Consider the following 24,777-nt stretch of genomic DNA (forward strand, 5'->3'; position numbering starts at 1 on the left):
AGCTAGACCTTATCTGTTTATACTAGCTATGCAAATTTTGTCCACTGAAATTAAAACGGGAAAGGTGAAAAACTTTGTCATATCCCAGATTGATGATGATAGCTCTTTTTCTTAAGAATACATTTGAATTAAGTAAAGCACTTGACATTTTCAGCATATTTTGTAGTTTGGCAGTAAATGTAAATAAATGTGAATTACTACCTATTAAATTCCCTTTAGAAGGTACTTTATATGGTATTCCAACAAAAAAACAACTTGGTAATACCTTGGGATAACTATTCAAAATGATCTAAGGTCATTGGAAAACTAATTATATGTGTAGAACAGAGATTTAACCTCTGGTTCCAAAGAGATGTATCTATTGCAGGTAGATCCATAACAAGGGCAGAAGGATCGTCCAGACTTGTTTATACTGCTCTTGCATTGGATGATCCAAAGCATTACTGTTCCAGCATAGGCACATTTCATGAATAAACCAGACAAATGAGGAATTTATGTATTAGATTTTTCAACTCTCAATACTGCATTCAACATCAAATAAATTAAAGATATTCTCAGAGATCCTGATTCACTCTGGAATGCTATACCTCTGTATGTTTTCAGATATTGGGCGTTTTCCCTGTTTTATTAAAATACAACCATAATTAATCTAGAATCCCACTGAAGTTATCACTTTTCCATTAACAAATGTTGTTGAGCTGTGGTCACTCATGTACAAACACAATTTCTCACCTCATAAATATTACATCTGGACCAATAATGATATCTAAATCTAAAAAATAAGATGCTTTTCTAATAAATTGGTTTAATAAAAGTATAGTCCTCTTCTGTTTTGTGATTTTATTACGTTCATACAGGTTTGTAAATGTTTATCTCCAAAGTTAGTGCATCATTACACTCTTTTTTTCTTGTTTGTATTTTAAGAATCAGCACCATAACTTAAGTTGGTGGGACAAAAAAGGACTCTCCTCGTTCCAGTTTACTATATCCCTAGAAAACAAACATGTTTCTTGGTATCGAGGAAAGTGACCTTCAACATTCTGACAAGTTATACATTACTAATTTGTTTATAGTTTATGGGAAATATTACTCCCACTTTTCCAAATTTCCATTTTGTAATCTTAACTTCAATGCATTATTGGCATCATTTAATATTTAAGATAATATCAAATCTTAGTTCCAGCTCTAAGTGTCTATGTTTGCCCTTGAAAAGCTATTTTAAACTCTCAAGCATCATGACTGTCATAATCCTTATATCTGTTATTGCATTTATACGCACTGTTTATGTTTTGTAAATCTTCTAATTTGAGTTGTTAAAAAAAGAGGGGAAAAAAAGATATTCATAACTGCAAGATAATAGTATAAATTAATGTGGTCATTGGGAGTAATTTAAATAAGGTCAAGCTGTAATAGTTTGTAAAAATGAATGCACACAGACCAATTAAACAAAACCAGTCTTAAACTGGAAATTAATTCTCTTAATCCTAAATTTCCTTCAGGATCAATAAAGTATACATCTATCTAATAAAAAATATCAACAGTACATTCTGCTCTGACTGCTTAACAGAGAGGATTTGTCCTAAAGCAGTACAGTAGGACACAATCTAGCAATTAGCATAAATGTACGTCCAGGATTTCAGCACTTTCAGTTACTCAATGTGGCCTGATTCAATCCACCTCATTCATTTTGTTTCCATGACTGTGCTTTATTTAGAATAAAGTTTTTGATGGCTTTACATCTTAATATGTGTGAATATACAGTACATATATATTAATTAACCAAAGGTAAATAAAAAAAAAAGCAAAAACATCATGCCTTTCACAACTTTAATTATCAGCTTCAATTAAGTTTTAATCATTAAGAGTGTCATGTACAATTTAATTACTAACATTGTTGAATACAGAAGATGTCGGCTTTTAGAATGACACAAAACAAACATTACCAAAATCTCCCATAACGTGATTCTGCAAGTTTAGTAAGCCGAGACTGGAACACATTTACGCCTGAATGTCCAGTTTTGTTGCAAAGCATGTGGTCAGGAGGTTACACTGATGTCGAACAGGACGGAGTGTTGTCTTGATTGTGATTACAGGCGGAGGTTTCTAGCTATTTCTCTTGGTATGGATGAGAAGATCTCTCTGCAGGTTGACCTCAAGACTCCCCACAGTTTTACTTCCAGGCGGATCAGTGACCAACGTCAGTTTGTTAAACACTCCTCGGCCAAAATAGTCAGCCACAACTGAGAAACCGTCGTTGGAGCCATGTAACTGAAAAACAAAAAAAAAATGGCAATGTATAGTCATGTGGGAAAGAAAATGCACTCCCCTGTTTTTACGGTTCACATATATAGCCATGAAAAATATAATCTGCTCCTTAATAGCTTTTGAACTTGGGGACGTACAACTTTATATGAACAACATTGTAAAACTCATTATAAACATTCAGACATAATCCAAACGGATTGTTAAATAGATATTATCATTCTTGCCTAAAATAACTGCCAAAGTTTTGCCAACATTGCTTCACTATTTTAGAGGTTGCTGGCAATGACCCCAAACTGCCCAGCATCTGTTGCTTTCAAAACACACCAAAGTCACCACTCTTTCACAACTGTTGTCTATTAGATGTACAGTGCTGGTGTTTCTACGCTGGGATTGATTCCTGCATTGTGTGACATCATGCATCTCCACTTAAGTTCTCATCTGTCCAAGACATTGTGCCAGATACTTATGATTTGGTCATATTCAATTTTGCAAATCGGAGCCATGTGGCCATGCTCTGTTTAGAAATAACACATTTTCCTGGAAATTATGCCAAACAATGCATGTTTGTCAAGTCTTTTTTTCTTTTGCTCTACTCAACAAATTGTTACATTTAACATGGAGAGCTGTAGAGTCTGAGCTATAGCTCTGGGATTTTTTGCAATTTGTATGAACTTTCTGTATTCTGACCTTACTAGAAAGTCTATTCCTTTCTGTAATTTTTTATACTTGTGAATAATTGTGCTGGCTGTTTAATAGTGTTCCCATTATTCATTCCTAGAATTTTCCAGATTTTTCCCGACAGGAATAACAGTTTATCTAAGATCAAAGCCTATGCCTTCAATCTTTATGCACTTTTTTTATTCTGGCAAGCTTTTAGTCAGAAAGGTGTTTTTCAACTTTACTTTCCCCCTTACAAATTCTGGTATTATTTTCATTTTACTTCATGCTTTGTTATGATTTTCATGGATCAAACTGTATTTTACTGTGAAACATGTTTTTTTTCTGTGAAAGGTGCTGTAATAACACTTTATTGACTTATTATAATTGAAAATAATAGGATCAGCTGTTTTGATGCATGTCCACGTCACCAGTGAGTCCTTGCCTTCGTGTCACAACTTTTACAAGATGACTTGTTTGTGCTGATTGGCATGATTTATGCTTGCGTACAGGCAGAGTGTCGGTGGCATTTACGCTTGTCTGTTGTCATTTGTGTTGCTCTGTAATTGCATGACCTGCTAGGTGTCGTGCACGTTCGTATCTGCAGCCCTGTAGACTGCTGTGCTGAGCTTCCTTTTATTGGTTCCTACATGCAGCTCAGCAACTTAGGAAATAAAAGCATTGTATAATGCGAGTTGGAGCTTAGAAAAACTGGTTATGAGTCATTTTTAATGATACTGCAGCAATCTCTCTTTCTACCCAGCTTGAAAATGACAAAATAGTAGCATCAGTAAATACAAAAAGAAAAGGAACAATGTAAGATTATGTAAGACCCATTCATTTTTCAGACCTACTTTTAAGGATCAGACAATTATTTTGTTGTTGTCCAGAAAGATGTATGGAAGAGGATTAAGGCCTGACACGATTAAGTTAAAAAGAAAAAAAGACTATGGGAATCATGATAGCTAAAACATAGCAAACAAAGTTCATCGGGCTTTACCTGTCGGGTAAAATGGTCGTGGAGGTTGCGCTTCTGGTCCTGAGCACGCAGCATATCCATGATTTTGCGGTTCTCTGGTGTGCAAGTTGGACACTCTGATTCGGTCTCTGCATAGCTGTCAAAGCAGTGTTGGTGGAATGAGTGGCTGCACAGGAAATGAACCGATGGAAGCTCCAAGGGACTGTTGCACATGTTACACTTGGTCTTCTGGAATATCTTGGCACTGTGTATGAAGAAATTCAGGTAAAATTTTGCACAACGGCCCACCAATCTGTGGCCCCTAGTACATACACACTGTAGATTGATCAATACTATAGTTATATAGATAGATAATATAGACAGACACACACTATAGGCGGATGAGGTTGATGGATGGATACCTTGTCTTTAGCTCTTGGATCTCAGAGCGTAGATGAGCAGTTTCCTCACGATACTGGCTGATTTTGTGTTCGTCGTCCTCTATTTGCTGCGTCTCTCTCTGCAGCTTATTGATGAGGTAATCCTTGATAACTGAGAGCGTGGCTGTTGAGTTATGAGCCAGCGTCTGCACCACTAGTTGGAGAGAAAGTAGGAATGTTATGGTTTGCAAACTCCTTGCACAAAAAAGAAAAAAATCCTTTCATTTCATGTGTGCATGTATGTGTGTTTTTTTGTTTTTTTTTCCACCTTGGTTTGTGTGACTTTGAAAGATGTGTGAATGATGAATGTCTCATTCTGGAAGAGTGATCTGAGGATTGTGCATTTTCTCACGGTATTATTTCTCCAGTACTTGTGCAGACTACTTTTTTTTTTTTTTTTTTTTTAATTCATCGAGAACATATAAAAGGATGGGACAAAAATGTAGAATGACGATACAATTTTGATGGCATCAGAATTTGAACTAAATATCAGGCTTTTAATGTGAAGGTTTAATGAAACTAACACTGGACCTGGATCTTGACACTGAAATGTGGAGTTCCTGATATAGTTTTTTTCCCACAAACAGTGAAGAAATCAAAGATATACAGCCTCTTTGAGGTCACGTTTGTCCATACTAAACAATGCACATTTGTCCGTCGAGATTTCCACACCGGTACTAGGAGAAAGTTCATTATGTCTGACAAAGATTCCAGATAATCTGTAGCCAAACCTCTGCATTGTTTTACAAAATGTACTTTTAGGATCCAAACTGATAAGAAATACGAATGGCCCTGCGAGGGACTGGCGACCTGTCCAGGGTGTCCCCCTGCCTTTCACCTGTGGTGAGATGAAATAGGTTCCAGCAGACCCCTGTGACCCCGTATAGTGTTGAGTGGTAAAGAAAATAAATGAATGAATGAATGAAAATTTACAAATAATTCAAACCCCAGCTGCAGATTGTGCAAAGATGTCTCAGAAACAATCCCCAAATCAAGGTGGAAGATAGCACTACAGGTGGTAGAGAAGGAAAGGGCAAAGATCCTGTGGCACCTCCAGATCCAGACCGATAAACCGGACGATAAACTCCAGAAGAGAGCAGTGGTGAATGACTTAGCAATCCCATGCAGTGTGTTCAAACTTTAGGTCTGTACTGTATATATATGTGTATGTGTGTGTGTGTGTATGTGTTAGATATGACCACAAATCAATTGCAGGTTTCCCAAAAATGAACACTTCACAGTAGACTTTTTATGTTTAAAAAATGTATTTCACCACTTCTTGATAATACTAAGAAAGGAACAGTGACTTTCACAAAATCTACTTCTGGAATGTCCTGTACTATGATTTAAAATGTCGTCCAGCTCACCAAGTAACGGAGGCATCAGGTTTTTCTCATCAATATGATGTAAGACTTCACCGATATAAGCCTTGCAGTCTTCTTCCTTTCTAGCAAAGTATCCGAGCGCCTGCTCCCAGAGGCATCCCTCTTGGTCTCCAAAGCGCTTGCAGGCTTCCACTACTTTTCCATACTCCTCGTTCTGCATGTGGTAGTGCATAATTTGCTGGTACCTGCGAACAAGTATAAATCACATCCAACAGTTATTAAATGAAAAAACACTGTGAGCACTTCAAGACAAGTGTGAAACTGCTAATTTGGTGAAAGTGTTGCACGAGCCTATCACATAACAAACGTGCAAGACAGATAACACAGACTGAGATCAAAAGCTTCAAAACACGACCACGTCACACAAAAGGAAAAGGATTTTCCTGACTTGGTCATTTTAGCTTATTGATGAGACTAGAGAAGAGTGATCAGACGGTACGGAGCTGCCTGGGAAGCGACAGTAACTCACATAACCACTATTTTCAGTTGTGTTGCAAAAACAGGCTCCAAATACAAAAGCTGGCGGTTCTAGTGTTAAATGGAGGGGAAAGTGTTGTGAAGAAAAGAAGGTTTACCAAAAACTTGTAGGGCCACCTGTTGGCAACAGGAAACATGCTTTGTAGTACATTTTGCATTGTCCTCAAAGCCTCAGATTTTCAGTTTGTGTGTTCGGAGTTGCTCTGCCCCCCAAAAGAGATCCATATGCTTATATTTATCATGCTCTTGGCACCAACTTGTTGTGAAAGAAATATATAATATAACTTAATGATTGCATCGGCCCTACTTCTCAAAACGATCAAAGACACGTGAAACTTTCTGAGAAAATACTTTAAAAAGGTTAATGATGCCTCACAATAATTATGGCGGGGGCTCCACATGGGAAGCTTATGGAAGGAAAAAGCTTAGGTACGCTGAACTAGGAGCAACAGCTTGGCAGCAAGGACGGAGAGTCCAGTAGAAGTGGGATGTAGGGGTTTCATAGCTAGATCAGCAGTGGAGTTGCTGGGGAAACTGGTACTACACGGGCAGAAAAGGAAGATGGTAAAAACAAATGTGAGATTAACTTTTATTTCTATTTTGTCAGCAGACAAATAGAAATATAAATTAGTATTAGTAAGCCTTTTTCTTTTGATCATGAATATGAGGAAGTGAGGGAAGCATTGTCCTTTCTTCCCTGCTCTCTCTGGTGACACTGCTGTCATGGTAAGAAGCAGTGACGGCTGGCATTAGGGGGGGTAACTATTTAGCCTTCTAGAGATGTCGTTGGACTAACTAAATGAGACACTGGTAAAAGGAGGTTCCCCCCTGAAGACCCCAGAGACATTTCAGTTATTGCTGATCACAGGTGGAGTTGTGCCAGGGCTTTACTGAGCCCTAAACCTTCTGGTGTTTATTTCAACATGGTACGCCGTACTTACAAGGATCCTTTCTCGTAAAGGTAGAGGATGCCTTCTTTAAAGTTGTGCATTTGGCAAAGGACCAGGGCTTTATCAAACACAGTGTTGACACTCCTCAGCAGTGATACAGCTTCCCCCTGCAGGACTCTCTTCCTCTGCCAAACAGATAGAACACAAAAAGCAGTCATTCTTTCTGTGTTTAGATGCTCATATCACTTAAAGTCTGAAAGTAAAAGGACGCATATGTTGTATATGTGATTATTGGGTAAGATAACATTCTTGAGAATCAAAACTTTGTTAAAACAGTCAAAGAAATACGATTAATTATTGGCTTTGTGGAAATTCTTTGTGGAAGCACCTTTTGAAAATACTACTGACAGCAGGATCAATAACAAGGAAATGGCTTAAGACCCTAAGACTCTATGGTAACAATGCACCAAAATATTGGTCCAGATGGTTAATATATGCGAATGCAAAAGTAATGTAAAGTACCCCCCGTTATCTTTCTTTATATATGTTTTATTTATTTATCTACTTTTGCTATCATTATTATTCTTTCCAGGTTTTTCTATCTTGTGTGGTGAATGTGGTTTGGTGTCGGACAGGAAGGCAGGACTGCTAGTGAACCACGCAGGACATTTCCACCTGTTAACTCTGATAATGAGAGGATTTATCCACATTAACACAACGGCCCTGTGGGATACCTGCTCTATTCTTAAGATGCACTGGACGGACTTGCTTGGGGGGCCCTCAGGTTCTATGACGGGTGGGTTCAAGCCAATGCCCCACCTCCTTTATACCTCTTGGCATCACATCAAGGTCTATTGTAACCCTTGGCCATTTAGGACTCTATTGTCTGTTTCCTTCCTATTGTCCACAATTATTATGACAGCAACCTTAAAGAATGGGTGTTTAATACTGACCTCAATGTCTTTTTCATGTGCCCAGTCTTGCAGTCGGAGTTCAAGCAGTGTGTCATACACACCCTGGGGAGAGCAGGTGTCAACCTCAATCATGTGCTCCAGGAAGGCTTTCAGCTCTCGCGGGTTATTAGCAAAAATAGGGATGAATTCTTCGGAGTTTGCCTGAGACGAAACACATCGTTAATCAGTCATCATCAAGGATATTTCCGGTCTTGGTGTTCATGTCGACTTATAAAACCAGCATTGTTTGCTGACCTTGCTGACGTGTCCCCTGTCCAGGCTGCCGACTTCAGCAGCAGCTCCACTGGGGTGGTAGTTGGTACACAAACCCTTAAGAAGCAACGTGGTGCCCTCAGGAACGTGGTGCATCAGCGTTTTGCCGTAACGCTTCATGTTGCTTTCAGCTTGTTCAAAAGGCAGACACCCAATGTAAAACAGCCCTTCCTGATAGTTCTGGGTTTTGGAGGGAGACAAAATGATATAGAGGTTAATGTGCCGATCAAATCAGTGATTAGATTCTTCTTGTATCTGTTCATGCTGCAAACGCTGACCAGCTCTGGGTACTTGACTAGGAAAGTAGACTGCTGAAAAACAACTTTAAATGTATTTTAAATTAGTCCGTTTCCCATAAATTCTAAGTATACTTGTGTGCAAATGTCAGTGTTTATGTTTAAAAAACTATTTTGGGGATTTATCTACAAAAAATTCAACCCCAATTTAAAAAAATGGGATGTTCAAAAGAAAAATTAATAAAAGCAAATAACAACTAAGAAATGTCGCTATTTAAAAAGGAAAATATTTGCTCATTTTGAATTTGATGGCAGAAACATAACTCATAAGACTGGGTTAGGGGCAAGAAGCTCCACTCAAAAAGTAACATCTTTCTGTGAGCTCTTCTCGTGTGATACTGCCATCCATCCATCCATCCATCCATCCATCCATCCATCCATCCATTAGGGCTGGGCGATTTTGGACAAAAATAAAATCCCGATTTTTTTCTCTGAAAACCCGATTTTCAATTTCGATTTTTTTGCTAAAACTACAAAAGACAATGGAATAAATAATATACCGGTAATATAATAAATTGTTTCAAATATTTTATCTTTATTTTTAAAGAAAAATAGCAAACAAATTTCCCTATTGGGAATGAAGTGCAATTGAAAGATACTGTAAATCCTCCTTGAGTTTAGTAAAGTGACAACATTTACAATTTTCTTGACCAAACAAAGATGACTAGACGGGCTCTGTCTGTAATGCAGCTAGCTGCAAAAAAGGAAAATCGATTTTCCTTTTTATTAACATCGTCTTGATTAATAAATCCGATTTAGATTTAAAATCGATTAATCGCACAGCCCTACCATCCATCCATCCATCCATCCATCACTGCAGTTGAATGCAGTTACATTCATCACATAATTATCCAGTTATTTGAGTTGATTCATGTAGCTAGGATGTAAATGCAGGTTGAGAAACAAAATTTGTGTATCGCTTTGAAAAGCTGACAATTATTGTGCAAGGTTTTGCCTCATGATGATGATATTGGTTTGTGTGATGCTTTTGCTGGTTGCAAAACACAGTTCTTCATAACGTTCCAAAGACACTGATCACTTGACTCAAATGCTTAATTATCCAACCTCTATCCCCACCAGCTCATCTGGAAAGATGTATACGTTCTCCTGGAGGGTTTTACCTTGAGGTCTTCCAGCTGGATTTTCAGGTACCATTCATGGTGCTTGTGCTTCTCAGCCAAGAACACGGCGTGGCCGTGGTAGCCGGCCTGACGGAGAACCTTGATGGCAATTTCCACATCAAAGTGGACCTCGTTTTCACTGCTCTGTTGAAACACAGTGTGGTCATTAAACAAGGATACAATACGCTCAGCCCTAAGCAACGTGTTTGCAAACAATGGACAACAGCGTGGAAAGCATTTACAATGCAGTTGTTAATTAACAATTTCTAATGAGACAATCTGCACCTTAATGAACTCATCCAGCTTGGAACTGTCCTTCAGCTTGGTGTAACAGTTCAGAAGCAGCGTGGTGTGATCTGCATTGGCCAACGACTGCCTATGAAGGGCTTGCAGATACGCTGTGAGGTTGTGGATCCTTTGTGCATCCAGGAATTTTCTTATGACATATGAAGGCTCCAGTTTTCCAATGGTGCTGTGAGAAAATAGAATTTAGTTCAGGGAGAACTTTCACTGACAGATAAACTGATAAGTAAGTAATCCAGTGCCCTACAGCTGTAAAAACAATGCTGTTGACACGGTTGCTGCGTTTCCTCAGTCTGAGACCAAAATAACATAACTGCAACTTTCATAAAGAGTGTAACAGAGAATAGCATGCTAAGAGACTAGCCACACATGCGCACGTCTAAGTCCAATGAGAACTAAATGTCACAGCTCTGAGAACGACGGTGTAAATACCGGATGTACTGCTGGATGGCCCCGTCGTGATCTCCCTTTAGGTAAAGGTGATCACCGTAGTGCCGAAAGATCTCTGAAAGTCCGTCACTGTCCAGGTGCTGGCTCTTAGCCAGATTTATGGCCATCACAAACAGGTTCTTCTTAAACAGCATCTTAAAAAAAAAAAGGAGCATCTTATCAACATTAATAATAGACAGCGAATTAATGGAAAAAAGGGATGAGCACTTTAGATTGTGCTCTCTTGACCCACCTCAAGCTTGGTCTGTGTGTCTTTCTCCTGCAGAACAAACATTGTTCCATCTCTGGTCAGAATATAGAAGGAGCCCCACTCCGCCACCACGTCTATGACGTCATCAAAAGATGCACTGTAGGCGATGAACTTGTTGTCCAGATCATACACGGTTAAAAGATGTTTGTCTGGCTGGAAGCGCTCCCTGCTGCCAAACCCGGTTCTGAGTTGAAAACAAGCACCACCAACAGTTTCATGTGAAATTTAGGAATCGTGCCAAGTGACAATGCTTTTATCTTACATTTGACAAATATTTGACTTGCCGATTTAATATATTTCTTTTGTAATTCATAAAAAACATTTTTCTTGGGGGGGATACATTTTTTGTTTACAAGGGGATTTCACATGTTGGTCTATCTGATTTGCTGCATTCATACATAAAATGTTTGAATTATGAGTGGATTTAGATTCTACCTGAAGATTATATTAAATATAAAAATCCGATCGTATCAATTATGTGTATTGGCTGTGCAGAAGCAGTTCATTATCGGACTTAAATTTTCAAGGCTGTGCATGACCACTTTGTAGTCCTTGCTTATGCACTTATGTCTGAAAGGGCATCATTACGGCGAAGACAAGCACCCACGAGGCAATACCAGAAGACCCAAGAGAAGCTCCTGATCAACAGAGCATTTGTTTCAGACTTGTAGATCAAAAAAACATGAATACGTGCACTGCTTGGTTGAACTCTGTTTTTACGATCAAATGTACCTCCGTTGGCACTTATTCAATGTACAGTGTAGCCTAAAGCCTCCAGGGCTACCAAGCTCTCCGGGCTATCCTGAACAAGCTCAACTGAGATGGACTGACACAAACTGGAAGTGTCCTCCGGGCTAAAGAGGAACAGGACCCTCCAGTTCGTTATCAGTGCAAACTGATTATGTTTATCAGACTAAATCAGATATCTTGTCTTTGGAGTGCATTGTTGAAAAGGATTTGCAGATCCCTGTATTGTGTTTTTATTCATGTTTACCATAATGTTCCAAGTTCATTGCAATTTGGGTTTGTACATCTTATGATTAATATTTGAAATTGTCGGGAGACCAAGCATTTAATGCACTGTTGCTGTACATTGAGCCAGGTCTGTTTGTCTCTATACTAAGAAAGACAGCAGCTCCCATCACGGTACTGGTGGTACAATAATGAGCAGTCCACATTAGTCAATTCAGTATGTTAAAAACAAGGGAAGATATAGTGAGTTACCCGGAGCACCAAGGCTTTCTGATGTTGTGCAAATAAATCTAAAAGTCTATGGAGCAAGGAGTGGTTAAGTAAACATTTTGCATGTATATACAAACACACAGCACGACACTGCTTCATATACTTTACTGTAAAGAATTTGGTGTAAATACACACAGTGGTCAGTGACCTCCTTACTTGTTGGGTGACTTCACATCCCTGATGAGCAAGAACAAATATCCACGATGCCAGTGGGCCAAAAGCTTTTGCCCATCAAAAGCAAAGCAGGGTCCTCGTTCATCAGGCTGGTATAGGTACACACATTCATCACTGGCCACGATGAACTGGGAATCCTGGGATGGATCTGCCAAAGACGAGCAGTGTAACGCACAACCGTGTGAATCCAACTCTATCTTGGGATATTCCTTGTTGGACAGGGTGTAGCTCTAAACAAGGAAAGACAAGAAGACAGTGAATAGGAAGGTGGAGCTGAGGAACTATATGATCATCCGAAGGTTTTTTTTAAAGATCTTTAAAGCTTCTTTTAAAAACTTGCTGGATAAACACATGACTACAAAACAGTCCAACCGCACTTACATAGACTCTCTCCAGAGTGGCAACAAATAAATTGGTAACTTTTGCCATTTGGCGGAAGGCGAGGCCCGTGACTGGACTACTCCCCTCGTGCAGAGTCACAGTTTTACTGTGACGATCTCTGGTGATATCACCCTTAGTCAAGACCACGCTGCCATCTGTAAACCCTATCAAGAAACACACAATCCATTATGAACTGTGAAAGGAAAACTGCTAGCCAAACTGAAATCACCGGTCCAACGGACATAAAACTGATCATTATTTTATTTTGACTTATTTATCGGAGGTAGGGGCTTACCAATGGCCATGAAGTTGAGGTTTTCATGTATGCTGAGACAAGACACTTCAGTTGGTTTGTTGCCAGGAATCGCAGGAAAAATCCGTGTGCAGAGCGGATTTCCACCATCTCTTTTATCAAGGTTCCAGACCTTTACCTTGGAAATAAATGCAGATTAAAGTTAGTGTTGGCTTAATCTGTTCATATCCTACAGCATTTTGTAAACCACAGTTCCTTGAAAAAGTATTCTACCCTTCGGAGATTGCGTAATTTTTTTTTTTTTTAAACTTACATTTTTCAGATCATCAGACACATTTAAATATCAGACATGGCAGCAACTACAAAATACAGCTTTAAAATGATCATTTCATTTATTAAGGCAAAAACACATTCCAAACCAACCTGGCCCTGTAGGGGAAAAGTAATTGCTCCCCGTTTTAAATCATGAAGCAACTGGGATTGACTACATTTTTACAGATGCACAGTTCATCTCATTAGCCACAACCAGGTCTGATTACTGCCTAGGAAACTATTCTGTAGACTCAAAAGACAAAAAATTTAACTTTTCGGAAGGTGTGCAACCCTGTACATCTGCTGTAAAATTCACACAGAAAAAGAACATTCTACCAACAGTCAAATGTCAGGTAGTGTGATGGTCTGGGCCTGCTTTGCTGCTCCATGATCCGATGATTTTCTGTAACTGTTGGTACAATGAATTCTGCTCACTACCAAAAAAAAAAAGGCCTTCAGAAAGAAGTCCGGTCATCAGCTTGTGACCTGAAGCTCAAGTGCACTTGTGCTACGCAGCAGGACAATGACAAAAGTACACCAGCAAAACCATGTCCAAAAGGAAATGTAAAAAAAAAAAAGGGGGGTTTTGGAATGGCCTTGTCAAAAACTGGGCAAAATTCGGTTGCTTGTAATGCAATGCTTGTAAAGCCTCCAATATTGCTGAATTAAAACAACTCTGCAAAGAACAGAGGGTCAGAATTCCTCACTGCCTGTCATCACAAATGCTTGATTGCACTTGTTGCCAGTAAGGGTGCCACAAGCGGTTATTAGATTTAGAAGGAAATTACTTTTTCCACATAGGGCCAGGTTGGTTTTGATAGTTGTTTTTTTCTTAGTAAATTACATCATCATTTAAAAACAGCCTTTTTTTATTTACCCAAGTTATCTTTGTCTGATTTAAAGTGAGTTTGTTCTAAAGCATGTCAGCTGTAAGGGAGCAAATACCTTTTCATTGTAGCGTTGTCTTTTCTTTCAGATATAGAGCAAATTTTGCAATTTTATATCTTTCAAACATGTTGTTTCTTAACATAGTATCATCACATTCAAAAGGCTCTTTTTTCTTCCCCCAAAGCATTTGGTCTGAACAGGTTGAAATATTGAAAGGATTTTTTCAGTGTTTTCAGTGTTTCTGTAAAAGGGCAGACTTACTAGAGGGTTGATTCCATGCTCATCCTGCCCCACTGATACAAGGATGCTGTGCTGTTTCAGCTGGTAAAGGTGTGTCACGCGCAATTTGTAAGCCTGAAAAGAAGTCAGCTGCAGGGAGCGCATCAAGAGCCAGATCTTGCCATCCATATGTAGTACAGAGGTTAAGGGCAAAAAAAACATCAAGCAGTGGTAAAGAATGCAACTAATCGAGAATGTGATGTTGAGACTGAGTCCTTTCAGTGGGAGTTTCAGGGAACACAATCAAGGCTAGGCTGTCACCGGTAAACTTCAACTGACTTTCCTCCTATCCCCATTAGGGCTGTTCGATTAATCGATTTTAAATCGTAATCGCGATTATGTAATTAGAACGATGTTAAAACGTGAAACTCGTAAAATTGATTTTTCACTTTTTTTTACCTTGTCTGCACACATATTAATGATTGATACCATATTAATGATTGATGGAAATACCTCTCAATACCTGCAACAAGTGCCCCATTGGAGAGGCTCTTTAGTGTAGGAGGGGGCGTTGTAACATGCCACCGGGCATCCCTCAAGCCAGATGCGGTAGACCGGCTCGTGTTCCTTGCAAAAAACTTGCAAATGTGAATAGCAAATGTAATGACTGACATTACACACCTCTACCTCCTTCATGGATTGCATTATTATTTAGCATGCAAAGACCCAGTTTAGTTTAATTAGAAAATGTCCTGTTTTATTTAATTGGAAATATAACTTACTGTATGTTTGCAAGTGCTGATTTGCTGATTTTTTTTTCAGAGATAAAACTTTATATTTTATTATATTTTTTAAAACTTTTTTTCAACTTATTTTACAGAGTTTTGCACTTTATTCATTCATTTTTGGTTTAATAAGAGCAAAGTTTGCACTTAAAGCCCAATGGGGCAAATGTTCAATAAAAAAACAGCATATTTGAAATCATTTCTTTGCCTTTTGTCAATTCACAAAATAATCATAATCGTAATCGAAAATCGGATTTTGAGAGAAAAAAATCGAGATTTTATTTTTGGCCAAAATCGAACGGCCCTAATCCCCATCAAGTAATTAACTATTATAGTAAGTACACTACTGGCTGGTGTTGTTTATTGTAATGTTGCATTACTTTACTTTGTACATGTATTTATCAAACACATTTCCCCAACTGTTGTGGATGACAAAAACAAAAACAGACACCATTTTAAATAGAGAGCTGTAAAAACATCTATATACATGAAGGAGCTGTCGTGCTAATGTCTGCTGGACATGGTGAGGTAGTTTAACTACTTTGTTTACGAATCTAATATTTAGTTTGTCACGACACTGTTAATAGAAAATAACCTGGCTCGGTCCAGTCTTTGGCACATCCTCTAACAGTAATTAATTTCTGATACAAGTCCTAGTTTTAACCGGTTTGCTTGAACACAGTCGCTAAGAATTGGCTAGCATCAGTTTTGAATGATCTTGCATAAGTAAAGGATATCTCCGAGAACAATATGACCCCGGCCGGAGTCACTTGCCGATATACCTTTGGGAAGGACAAAGCTTTGTCCATTATCCACTGGATCTTTCACTGTGTCTTTATCGAAAAAGACAAATTTCCGCCACTGTAGAAACGTCGCCATGGTGTCGCTGTTAAACCCTCGTCAACAAGCTCGTCATGTGACCGCAGGACGGGCGTGGGTCACGTGTCACGGGGAGAGCTACGGCGAGTCGGAACGACCAAACAAGCAGTGGAATAACTATTTACCAGTACAAAAATGTAATTAATTAATAAAATATATATATATTTTTTTTACTTAAAAAAAAAAATAAATAAAAATAAAATATATATATATATATATATATATATATATATATATATATATATATATATATATATATATATATATATATATATATATATATATATATATATATACTGTACTCTATATACTGTACTCATACACATACACATACTTTTTAACAACTTGTGCTGTTTATTTTTTTACCTATTTTCTTATAATTGTATTTGTTATTTACTGTTTAATTGTGTCTTGCCGCTTTTAATGTTGATGTAAAGCACTTTGAATTACCTTGTGTTGAATTGTGCTATATAAACTTGCCTTGCCTTGCCTTGCCTTGCCTTGCTTTGCCTTGCCTTGCCTTGCCTTGCCTTGCCTTGCCTAAAGAAATGACAACTGTAGATCAAACAAAACAATGAGGTCTACAGAAGAACACAACACATACGAACAGACAAGGTGCTAATTAGACAAATACATGTAAAATATTACAAAGAAATTATTCTCAGGGCCTTTTTGTTAATAGAGTCTGCTTTTGATTTCACATATAGTTCCACATCCTTAAGAAAGTGAAGAAAATATGGTGTTTTATTAATACATTTACATTTCCGAAAATAACATTTAGCCAAAAGAATTAGCAAATTTGTAATAAAAAAAACCGTTTATCATCCTTCTTGGGGGATCTAAAAAAACAAAATGAAACATTTGACCATTTTATGGAAAAAATCCCTCAAAATATGGTTCTTAATAAATCTCCTAAACCATTTTCAAAACCTACTAGTACGGGTGAAAGGGCAATTCTTCTCTTTGCCATATAAATACTGTATTTTCTAATAAAAAAATGAACAAGTTCATGTTTCAAAAGCTCCCAGTTGTTGCGTATTTCCAGCTCGAGTTTTATTCCAATGAAGCGTTATCAATCTATACTTCAGTAATCACTACCTTATCCTCAAGAATAGTACTGTTAAATTTCCAATATGATGTTTTAGCACCAAAGGAGGATGACAAAGGAACAGTTCAATTAATTATTCTGTGATCTGAAAGTGGCGTATATTGGATTTAACTTCTTTCAAGTCTTGAAATAAACCGTTTTTTGTTGCACCATTTGCTCTTTGAGAAGGATGAGAATCCCTCGAGGAATTAGTTAAATTAAATCTGTGTGCAAACACCCTTATATGTGAGTTAAAAGGCCACCTATCCATGCAATTATCAAACACAATATTAAAGTCTCCACCAAAGATTATAAAAGAATCTGGATATTTGGATAGCCTGTGTAGTAAACGCTTTTCAATCTGTCAAAATAGAGATTATTCTCTTTTTGACAATTAAACCTATATACATTGACTACAGTGTAGATCGAGTGTCTCTCTCTAGGTCGTCCTCAGACGAGCCGTCCATCGTTGTCTCCAGTCATCCCGATTCTCCATACATCTCCATACGCCTCAAGAATCAGAAAAATATAATGACCTTCCTCAGAGGAAAAGAAAATTCAAGAAGAAATCTCACGAATCTTTCATTAACTTCTTCGAGACAACTTTGAGATCTGTGTGACACCAAACTGAGACTAAGGTTTATTTCTCCAGTGAATTATTTTAGATCTTGTTGAAACTTAAAAGGAGACTAAATTGAGATTCAGTGCAACTTATTGTTCTGGAGAAAAAAATTAGACACTGAGTTTCTCAACGTTTGTGAGGCGGGATGAGGCGTGCCGAGTCGGAGGGCGGTGAGTAGGTACTAGTGGAAAAGTGCCATAAGAGCTGTTGTTTTGTGTCTGTTTTCAGGAGAAGATTCTCTGCAACAGAAATTGGTGGATTTCTGTAAAGTGGATGATGTGCAGCGTTTTTAGAGCTTATGGGTTCTGTTCCCTCATCTTGGTCTGGCTCTAAACCTCAAACATACTCAAACAAAAGGTCATCTTCAAATGACACATTTTCCTCTAAAGTCCCTTCTTCAAAAATTTCAGGTAGGTGATCAACAAATGTATCTTTGTGAAAAGACTGTTCAGGCTAATCAACATTAAGTCCAAATTGATTCATCTCACTTGTGTGTCCATAGCACTGGGATATATGGTTTGCATTATGGAGGTCACGCACATTTGTGATCGAAGAGTCTTTCACATCAGCAATGTCATCAGCTTCCAGGTTAGTGGAACTGGTCTCTCGTTCGGTGTGGCAGTCATCTGACCTTGAAGTTATTGATTCTAGAAAAAAAAAGTTGTAGTATATTTAGAAAATGTGTTTTGAGTCAGCAGGACTCATTTCTAGAAGAAAACATGAGTGCTGCAGCTGTGAGACTACACAACCAGCACTGCTCACAGTAGACCACAAACAATCCTGACAATAAATATACAAACCGGAAAAAAAAAAAAGTGCAATACCATTCTCTGCAACGTGCATAAATAACATCTGTAAATATCCATCTGTTTTTCTTTTTGTATACTAGTATTCTTTTTATTTATTACTATTTTTATTCTCCTTCTTCTTCTTATTATTATTATTGTATATACTGTTTATAGTGTTTTTTATTATTATTATTATTGTGTGATATTGTGTGATATTGATGCCTCTTGTGTTTTGCACTATCCCCTTTGCTGCTGTAATCTGGAAATTTTCCCTCTGGGGGACTATTAAAGGATTTCTTATCTTATCTTTTCTTATCTTATCTTACTAGTCTCGTCATGTTTATTTTTCATTATACCGGTACTTCTGCTAAACACATGACTAATTACTATACTATTCAAGTGTTATGGTCGCCTGGGCTGCCAGTAAAACCTTGACAAACCAGTGAGGTTTGCAAGTCTCACATAAGTAACAGTGATGTATTGGATACACCCCCCACATGATCCACCTCATCCACATCTTCCTCAAGGATAGGATGTAAGCAGTAAGGGTGGGCTCAACCACATCCCCTGCATTCACCATCAACACTGGGGTCCCACAAGAATGTGTATTGAGCCCTTTCCACTCTACACCGATGAGTGCCTTAGCATCTCTCCCACCATATCACATCTCAAATATTCAGATGACACAGCCATTCTGGCTCTTCTCTCAGACAACAAATCCACTCTGGACAATACAGTCACTCATTTCACCAAGTGGTGCTCAGACAATCATCTCCAAATCAATGCCAATAAAACAAAGGAATTGCTGTTCAGCCCTCCCTCACCCCAGAACCTCACCATCATAAACACCCAAACAGTTGAGGCCGTGGACACCTTCAAATATCCGGGGGACAATAAACTCACCTTTGATCAGCACACCACGGACATTCAAAAAAGAAGCCAACACAGACTGTCAGCCATCCGCAAACTTAAGTCTCAGAGTAACCAATCACGTGCAAAAATCATATAGCACCTTGTTACAACCAAAAACGTAATAATGGCCAATAACGTAATAACTGCCAATAACGTAATAATTTTGGCCATTTCAAATGTAATAAAGCCAATAGTGTAATAATGTGCCAATAATGTAATAAAACTTTTGAGCCAATAACGTAATAACTTTTTGCCGATAATGTAATAAGGCATTACATTATTGGCTGGTTATTACGTTATTGGCCTGGTATTAAAAAATGATTACAAAATTATTACATTATTGGCAGTTATTACGTTATTGGCCATTATTACGTTTTTGGTTGTAACACACCTTCCTTGACAACCATGTCTGCCTCACTCAGCTGCACCCCTCACTGTGTATTTCTTTGTATAATTTGTATAATCTTTTTTTTGTATAATTGACCTGTAAAATTGTAAATAGGTTATGTTTATTTTTATTCAGAATTGTCCCTTTTTCTTTTATTTTCTCTCTCTACCTCAAACTGCTGCACCTTAAATGTTTATACTGTTTATTCTGTATCATAGAAATTCCACATTTGTTTTTATTGTTTATTCTATTTTATCACCAAAGAGCGAAATTACCGGAGTCAAATTCCTTGTTGGACAATGTTCGAACCTGGCCAATAAAGATGATTCTGATTCTGATTCTGATTAAAGGACTATACATTGCACCCACCTCCTGTTACTACTCCACCAAGTAAAATGATTTTCCCCACTGAGGGATGAATAAAGGAATATCTAATCTAATCAAAGCATAATTCAACCCACCCTTCTGTACTGTTTGGTACAATCTGCTATCTGTCACCAACCGAGACAAACTCACACCAACACAGCTGCTAAAATACTTGGTCTCCCCACACTCAACCTCACAGAACTAAATAACAAATTCATCTCACGCTTGGGCCAACTCCATAGTACAAGACATCACTCACCCACTGAACCAACATATCACCCCACTACCCTCAGGGCACAGGTACACAACTCTTGAGTTTAGGAGGCCTCGCCTGGGGGAAAATCTGATCCCTGCAGCCATAGCTGCCCTAAACAGCAGGCCCCGCTCATCTGTCTGTCCACTTTTGTGTTGTCTTTGTTATGTATGTCATTTATATATTGTTGGTGTTGATGAAATGTACTGTCAGTGAAGACAAATCTCCCTACGGCACAAATAAAATAAATATAAATATAAATCCAGATGAAGTTTTCTCCCTTTCTGCAGACCATTTGTCTACAGGTAGTATGTCTGACATGTAATCAGTTTGAGCTCCCTCTCCAGTTGTAGTTATTGCATTTGTCCTCTAGATGGTGCCTTTCAGCCATGAGTGAACCTATTAATACTTACATTCCTGTGTGCACACGTCTGTTGAATTTTGTGCTGGTTTTTATGGGTGGTTGCTGATGAGAGATGCGTACATTCAGCAGAAAACCTTGTGATACCACCGATCATGTAGGTTTGTGTAAATTGAGTCACCCTCTCCTCCTCAGATGAAGCCGTGCCATATTTCTTATGGACGTGTAGTTCCTGACTAAAGTACTTTGCTCTGCTGCTAACCAGTGTTGGCGATACTCATTTATAACAAGACTGTACATGGTATTTAATTGAAACAGCACAGCAACACGTGCACTGATGGAAGTGAACATTTATATGCATCAGTCTAATGTCATATGAATAAAAGAAGACACAACTGTTCTAAACTGTTAAATTATTGTGTTTATTTTCTTGTCTATGGTAGCAGACAATGTTGGATTCAGAAGTCAGTGGTTGGTGTTCTGATTTTCACTGGAAACTAATAAATAGCAGATAAACTAGGCCTATGAGGGACGTTCATGTGTCAGAAACAATAGTTCCTAATCCAATGGCTGATGAGGTTTGGAGGTATTGCCATCAGCAGATCATCTGGTCACACTGAGTCAGGACAGTCCTGGACACCATGGTCAGAGCTCCAGAGCTTCAGCAGAAGATTACTCTGAATAGTTGGATGGGAGAGAAAGATGGATAGCAACTATTTTGGATGATTGTGAAAAACATAATGATAACATAAACAAATATGTAATAAACAAATACATCTAAAATACAAGTTTCTTATTTAAAACCCTCACTATCAGCATGTGATTCCGGAAATGTGTATGAACCCAAATGAGACCAACAAAAGAAAACAACCAAGGGCTTACCATGAAAGCAACAATATACAACAAAAGGTCAAAGTCAAGAAATTCAAAACACTCTGGAGACTGAGCACACACGGCATGAGAGGAATTACTCAAACACCTGGGGTACCGTCTGCTTGTGTCTCCCGCAACTGATGGTTTTAACGTGGGTGATGGATGGAGGTCCAATCAGGTGAGCCAACCAGAGATGGGTGCAGAAACTGTCCTCCAATCAGAGTCTTGAGCAGGAGCGGAGCAAACTTCCACGTGGTGGTGGTTAGAGTAATGGCCTGACAGGCATGAATCAAAAATGACTCAGCAACAGCCTGGGTATGTCACATCAGGACGGTACAGATGCCCTTTTGCATCCTTGCAAAGGCTTTCATAGACCTGCTAAACTTTTTTCATTCACTTTACCTCATCCTTTTCTTTATTAGATAAGAGGATTATGAGATACTTCCCCCAGGATGGTCTCCGATGTTTTCAAAAGGCCAGAAAGACACACACAGAAGTGAGAAAGCAGTCAGTCGGCAGATTCAACTCATTTTTGGAGATATTTTGTGTTCACAGGTGTTTTTTTTTAGTTTTTTTTTTAAATATTCAGTTATTTTGTCAATTTACCATACAGACTGCATCGCTGTGGTTTTCTATCAGTCAGATGTATATGGTATTCAACAAATGTTATCACTGTCCACTCCCTGTAGCTTTGGCGTTGACAGGTTGCAGCTGCCTGTGGATCAGACAAGCCTAGCGGTACCAAGCCGTGTGGGTCCCAGTGGACCCGGAAAGGTCCTGGGAGGATCCGCTGGGAGGATCCGCTGGGAGGATCCGCTGGGAGGATCCGCTGTGACTCCCATCTCATTCAGATGATCCACGCTGGAGGAGCTGCTGGTGAACTTTCACAGTGGGGCCTCCCGTTTCAGATGCTGTTTTCAGAAATGAGAAATAACTGCTGTGTTTAGCCAACACTCAGATAACACAAGCCTGCCTGCTCTGAGCTAAGCTTCGTCTTCAGATCCTTCCAAAACCAACCCAGAGTCAGTCCTGCTCTGAATCACAACAAAATGTATTCTCCTTAAAATATGCGCGACTATGCTTAGTTAGGTCTTCATTCAAAGCTCAGAAGTCAGTACAGTTTAGTGCTAAGTAGCAAAGTGATTACAGCTAGCTACTGGCTGTGCGAGCTGCCAATCCAACGACCATGTCCATAGTTATACTAAGATTATCTGATTTTACCTGTGTGGTTAAAAAAAAATCCTGTCCCCATACAGTTGTCATGAATGCAAAAACAGGTATGAATTAAGGAGCTGCTGTAACTGTGTAGACCAGAATGTTTTTTTTGAACCAGGCTAAAAGCAGCCATTTGCTAAAATTAAAAAAGTTATTTTTATTTGTCAGTAATGTACACTCAGCACCCCATCTTGACAGAAAAAAACAGAAATGTAGAAATTTTAGCAAATTTATTAAAAAAGAAAAACTGAAATATCACATGGTGATAAGTATTCGGACCCCCCCAAGGATTCATGATGAAATCCAAGCACTTTTTGTACATGAGGCCCCAGGTTTTGTTAATTAGATCATTTACTAATAGAAACATGGAGCTTAAAGATTGTATATTTAATAGTCCGCATCTAATTTTTCAGTCTTTAATTGGTTTGAAATGCGTATTGGTTTTTAATTTTACAAGGTTATTTTGATTAACGCCTCTATCACGCTGCTCTCTGTGAACTTTTGGAGGGCGAGGAATCGACACCTATTCTATTTTGCTTGGCACCTTATAAGAATCACCAATTACATAATGCATTCCTACATTTTTATTGGCAGGCGGTAGTCCTCGAGAAGCAGCAGAGAAGCATTAAAGACAGCAACTCTGCATCCCGACCTGGACCCTGGATTGTCTGCGGGAGCGTCTAATAATATCAGCCAAATTTCTAGAAATAAGAGCTTCACCAGGTCAACATTCATCCCGGGTGGGATGAATGCTGTCTCTTCTAATCAGACTGGGCTTTCTCCAAAATCGTCTTCCAATTGTCAATAAATGGTCAAGTTGTTTTCTGAACACCACCGAGACAACCAGCAACGGAGCAAATTACATCACTGGTCAGATTTGGAAAGGGACCAGAGAAAACTACAGAGTCCGACATGGTTTTGGCTTAGTGACACACCGACACAATATTAATTTTACTGACTTTCGACTGGCGTAGACGGTCTAGAGGTAACTTACTGATTGTCTCAAATTAGTAAGGGGGATGTAGCTGCTTGACTGAGACACAATACAGTGCAACTCCAGTGGGACAAAGTGGTATCACACGACAGGCAGGACCGTTCCCAGTCATCAGAACCGTGTTGTCAGTCGTTCTTCCGCAACCAAACAGAACTATTTACCCCCACGTAGCAAGAAGTGAGATTGCTACAACTAAGACTTCAGTTCTTGGTGTGTGTTTGTTAGGTCACATGAGGTGAAGGAAGGGAAGTGTCTCCATCTTTGAGACTCTGGAATGATCTCTGTGAGTTGATGAAGACCCCACAGATGTTGATACTAGAACTCATCTGTTTTTACGTTGTTTCTTTTAACCACAGCAAACAGTGCGAGTGGAGCTGATAAAGGCTTTTAATTACAAACAGAACCAGGTGTTTTTCTGTTTGTGTTCAGATCAAAGCAGGAAGAAGGTCATTTTCCCTGTCAGATCTTTGTCTGTTTGAGGCAGATTGTGTGTTGACACTTCAGACCTGATGTTTCAGTTAAAGCTCGACTGACTCGTGTCTGTATTAGAAGATAATCTGCATGACCTCCATTCAATCTGATTAATGACTGTTGAACACATGCTTTTTATACCCAGTAATCCACGTTTTCTCTTTAGGTTTTCTCAAGTCAAATGAAACTGTCAAGGTGGCGAAAAAAGAAATGGTTCTCTGTCTGATTCATTTAGAAACTTCATGCACAACGCTTTACAATTTAACTAAATGAACAGTTTACAGCTTCCCACTGGAAAAAGTCTTGCAGGGATTCATATGTTTAGTCATTTAATTGCAAAGTACTTTGTCATTCTTTAAACAACCATGAAGAAGATCCAACTGTCATCGTAGAAAAGTGTTTTAAAATGGCCAAAATATCAGTTTGCATCAAACAAACAACAACGTACACTGCTGTAACTAGTAAAAACTGGGTTAAAAACAGTCTAACATATGATTAAATCCTGGAAGGATAGAGAACAATTTTCATGTTTGAGGAAGAAATGAAGAAAATCTTAGCGATTGTGATCTCAGACCGACTGAGAATCTTTGGCATGT

At 38.6% G+C, this 24,777-nt stretch overlaps 1 protein-coding gene across 1 annotated transcript; it reads right to left on the bottom strand.

The window, feature by feature from the left end:
* Positions 1–1,705: 1,705 nt before the first annotated feature.
* On the bottom strand, positions 1,706–15,872 carry vps11 (VPS11 core subunit of CORVET and HOPS complexes). The gene is made up of 16 exons (XM_061740240.1): positions 15,706–15,872; positions 14,230–14,374; positions 12,811–12,946; positions 12,516–12,679; positions 12,117–12,364; positions 10,701–10,902; positions 10,451–10,602; positions 10,001–10,187; positions 9,716–9,859; positions 8,281–8,478; positions 8,026–8,187; positions 7,124–7,257; positions 5,688–5,890; positions 4,303–4,474; positions 3,923–4,145; positions 1,706–2,268 (listed from the first exon to the last, which is right to left on the bottom strand). The coding sequence occupies exons 1-16, from the start codon at positions 15,849–15,851 to the stop codon at positions 2,104–2,106; spliced, it is 2,781 nt and encodes a 926-aa protein (XP_061596224.1). The 5' UTR covers positions 15,852–15,872; the 3' UTR covers positions 1,706–2,103.
* Between the last annotated feature and the right edge of the window lie 8,905 nt (positions 15,873–24,777).

The sequence above is a fragment of the Cololabis saira genome, chromosome 14 (genome assembly GCF_033807715.1).
Source record: "Cololabis saira isolate AMF1-May2022 chromosome 14, fColSai1.1, whole genome shotgun sequence".
In the NCBI taxonomy this organism is placed as follows: Eukaryota; Metazoa; Chordata; class Actinopteri; order Beloniformes; family Belonidae; genus Cololabis; species Cololabis saira.

Coding starts and splice junctions, on each gene's coding strand:
- vps11 (XM_061740240.1), bottom strand. CDS start 15,851: ATGGCGACGTTTCTACAGTGGCGGAAATTTGTCTTTTTCGATAAAGAC. Junction 5,891..7,123: donor CTTTACGAGAAAGGATCCTT/GTAAGTACGGCG, acceptor ACTTGTTCGCAG/GTACCAGCAAATTATGCACT. Junction 4,475..5,687: donor CCTGATGCCTCCGTTACTTG/GTGAGCTGGACG, acceptor CTCTCCAACTAG/TGGTGCAGACGCTGGCTCAT.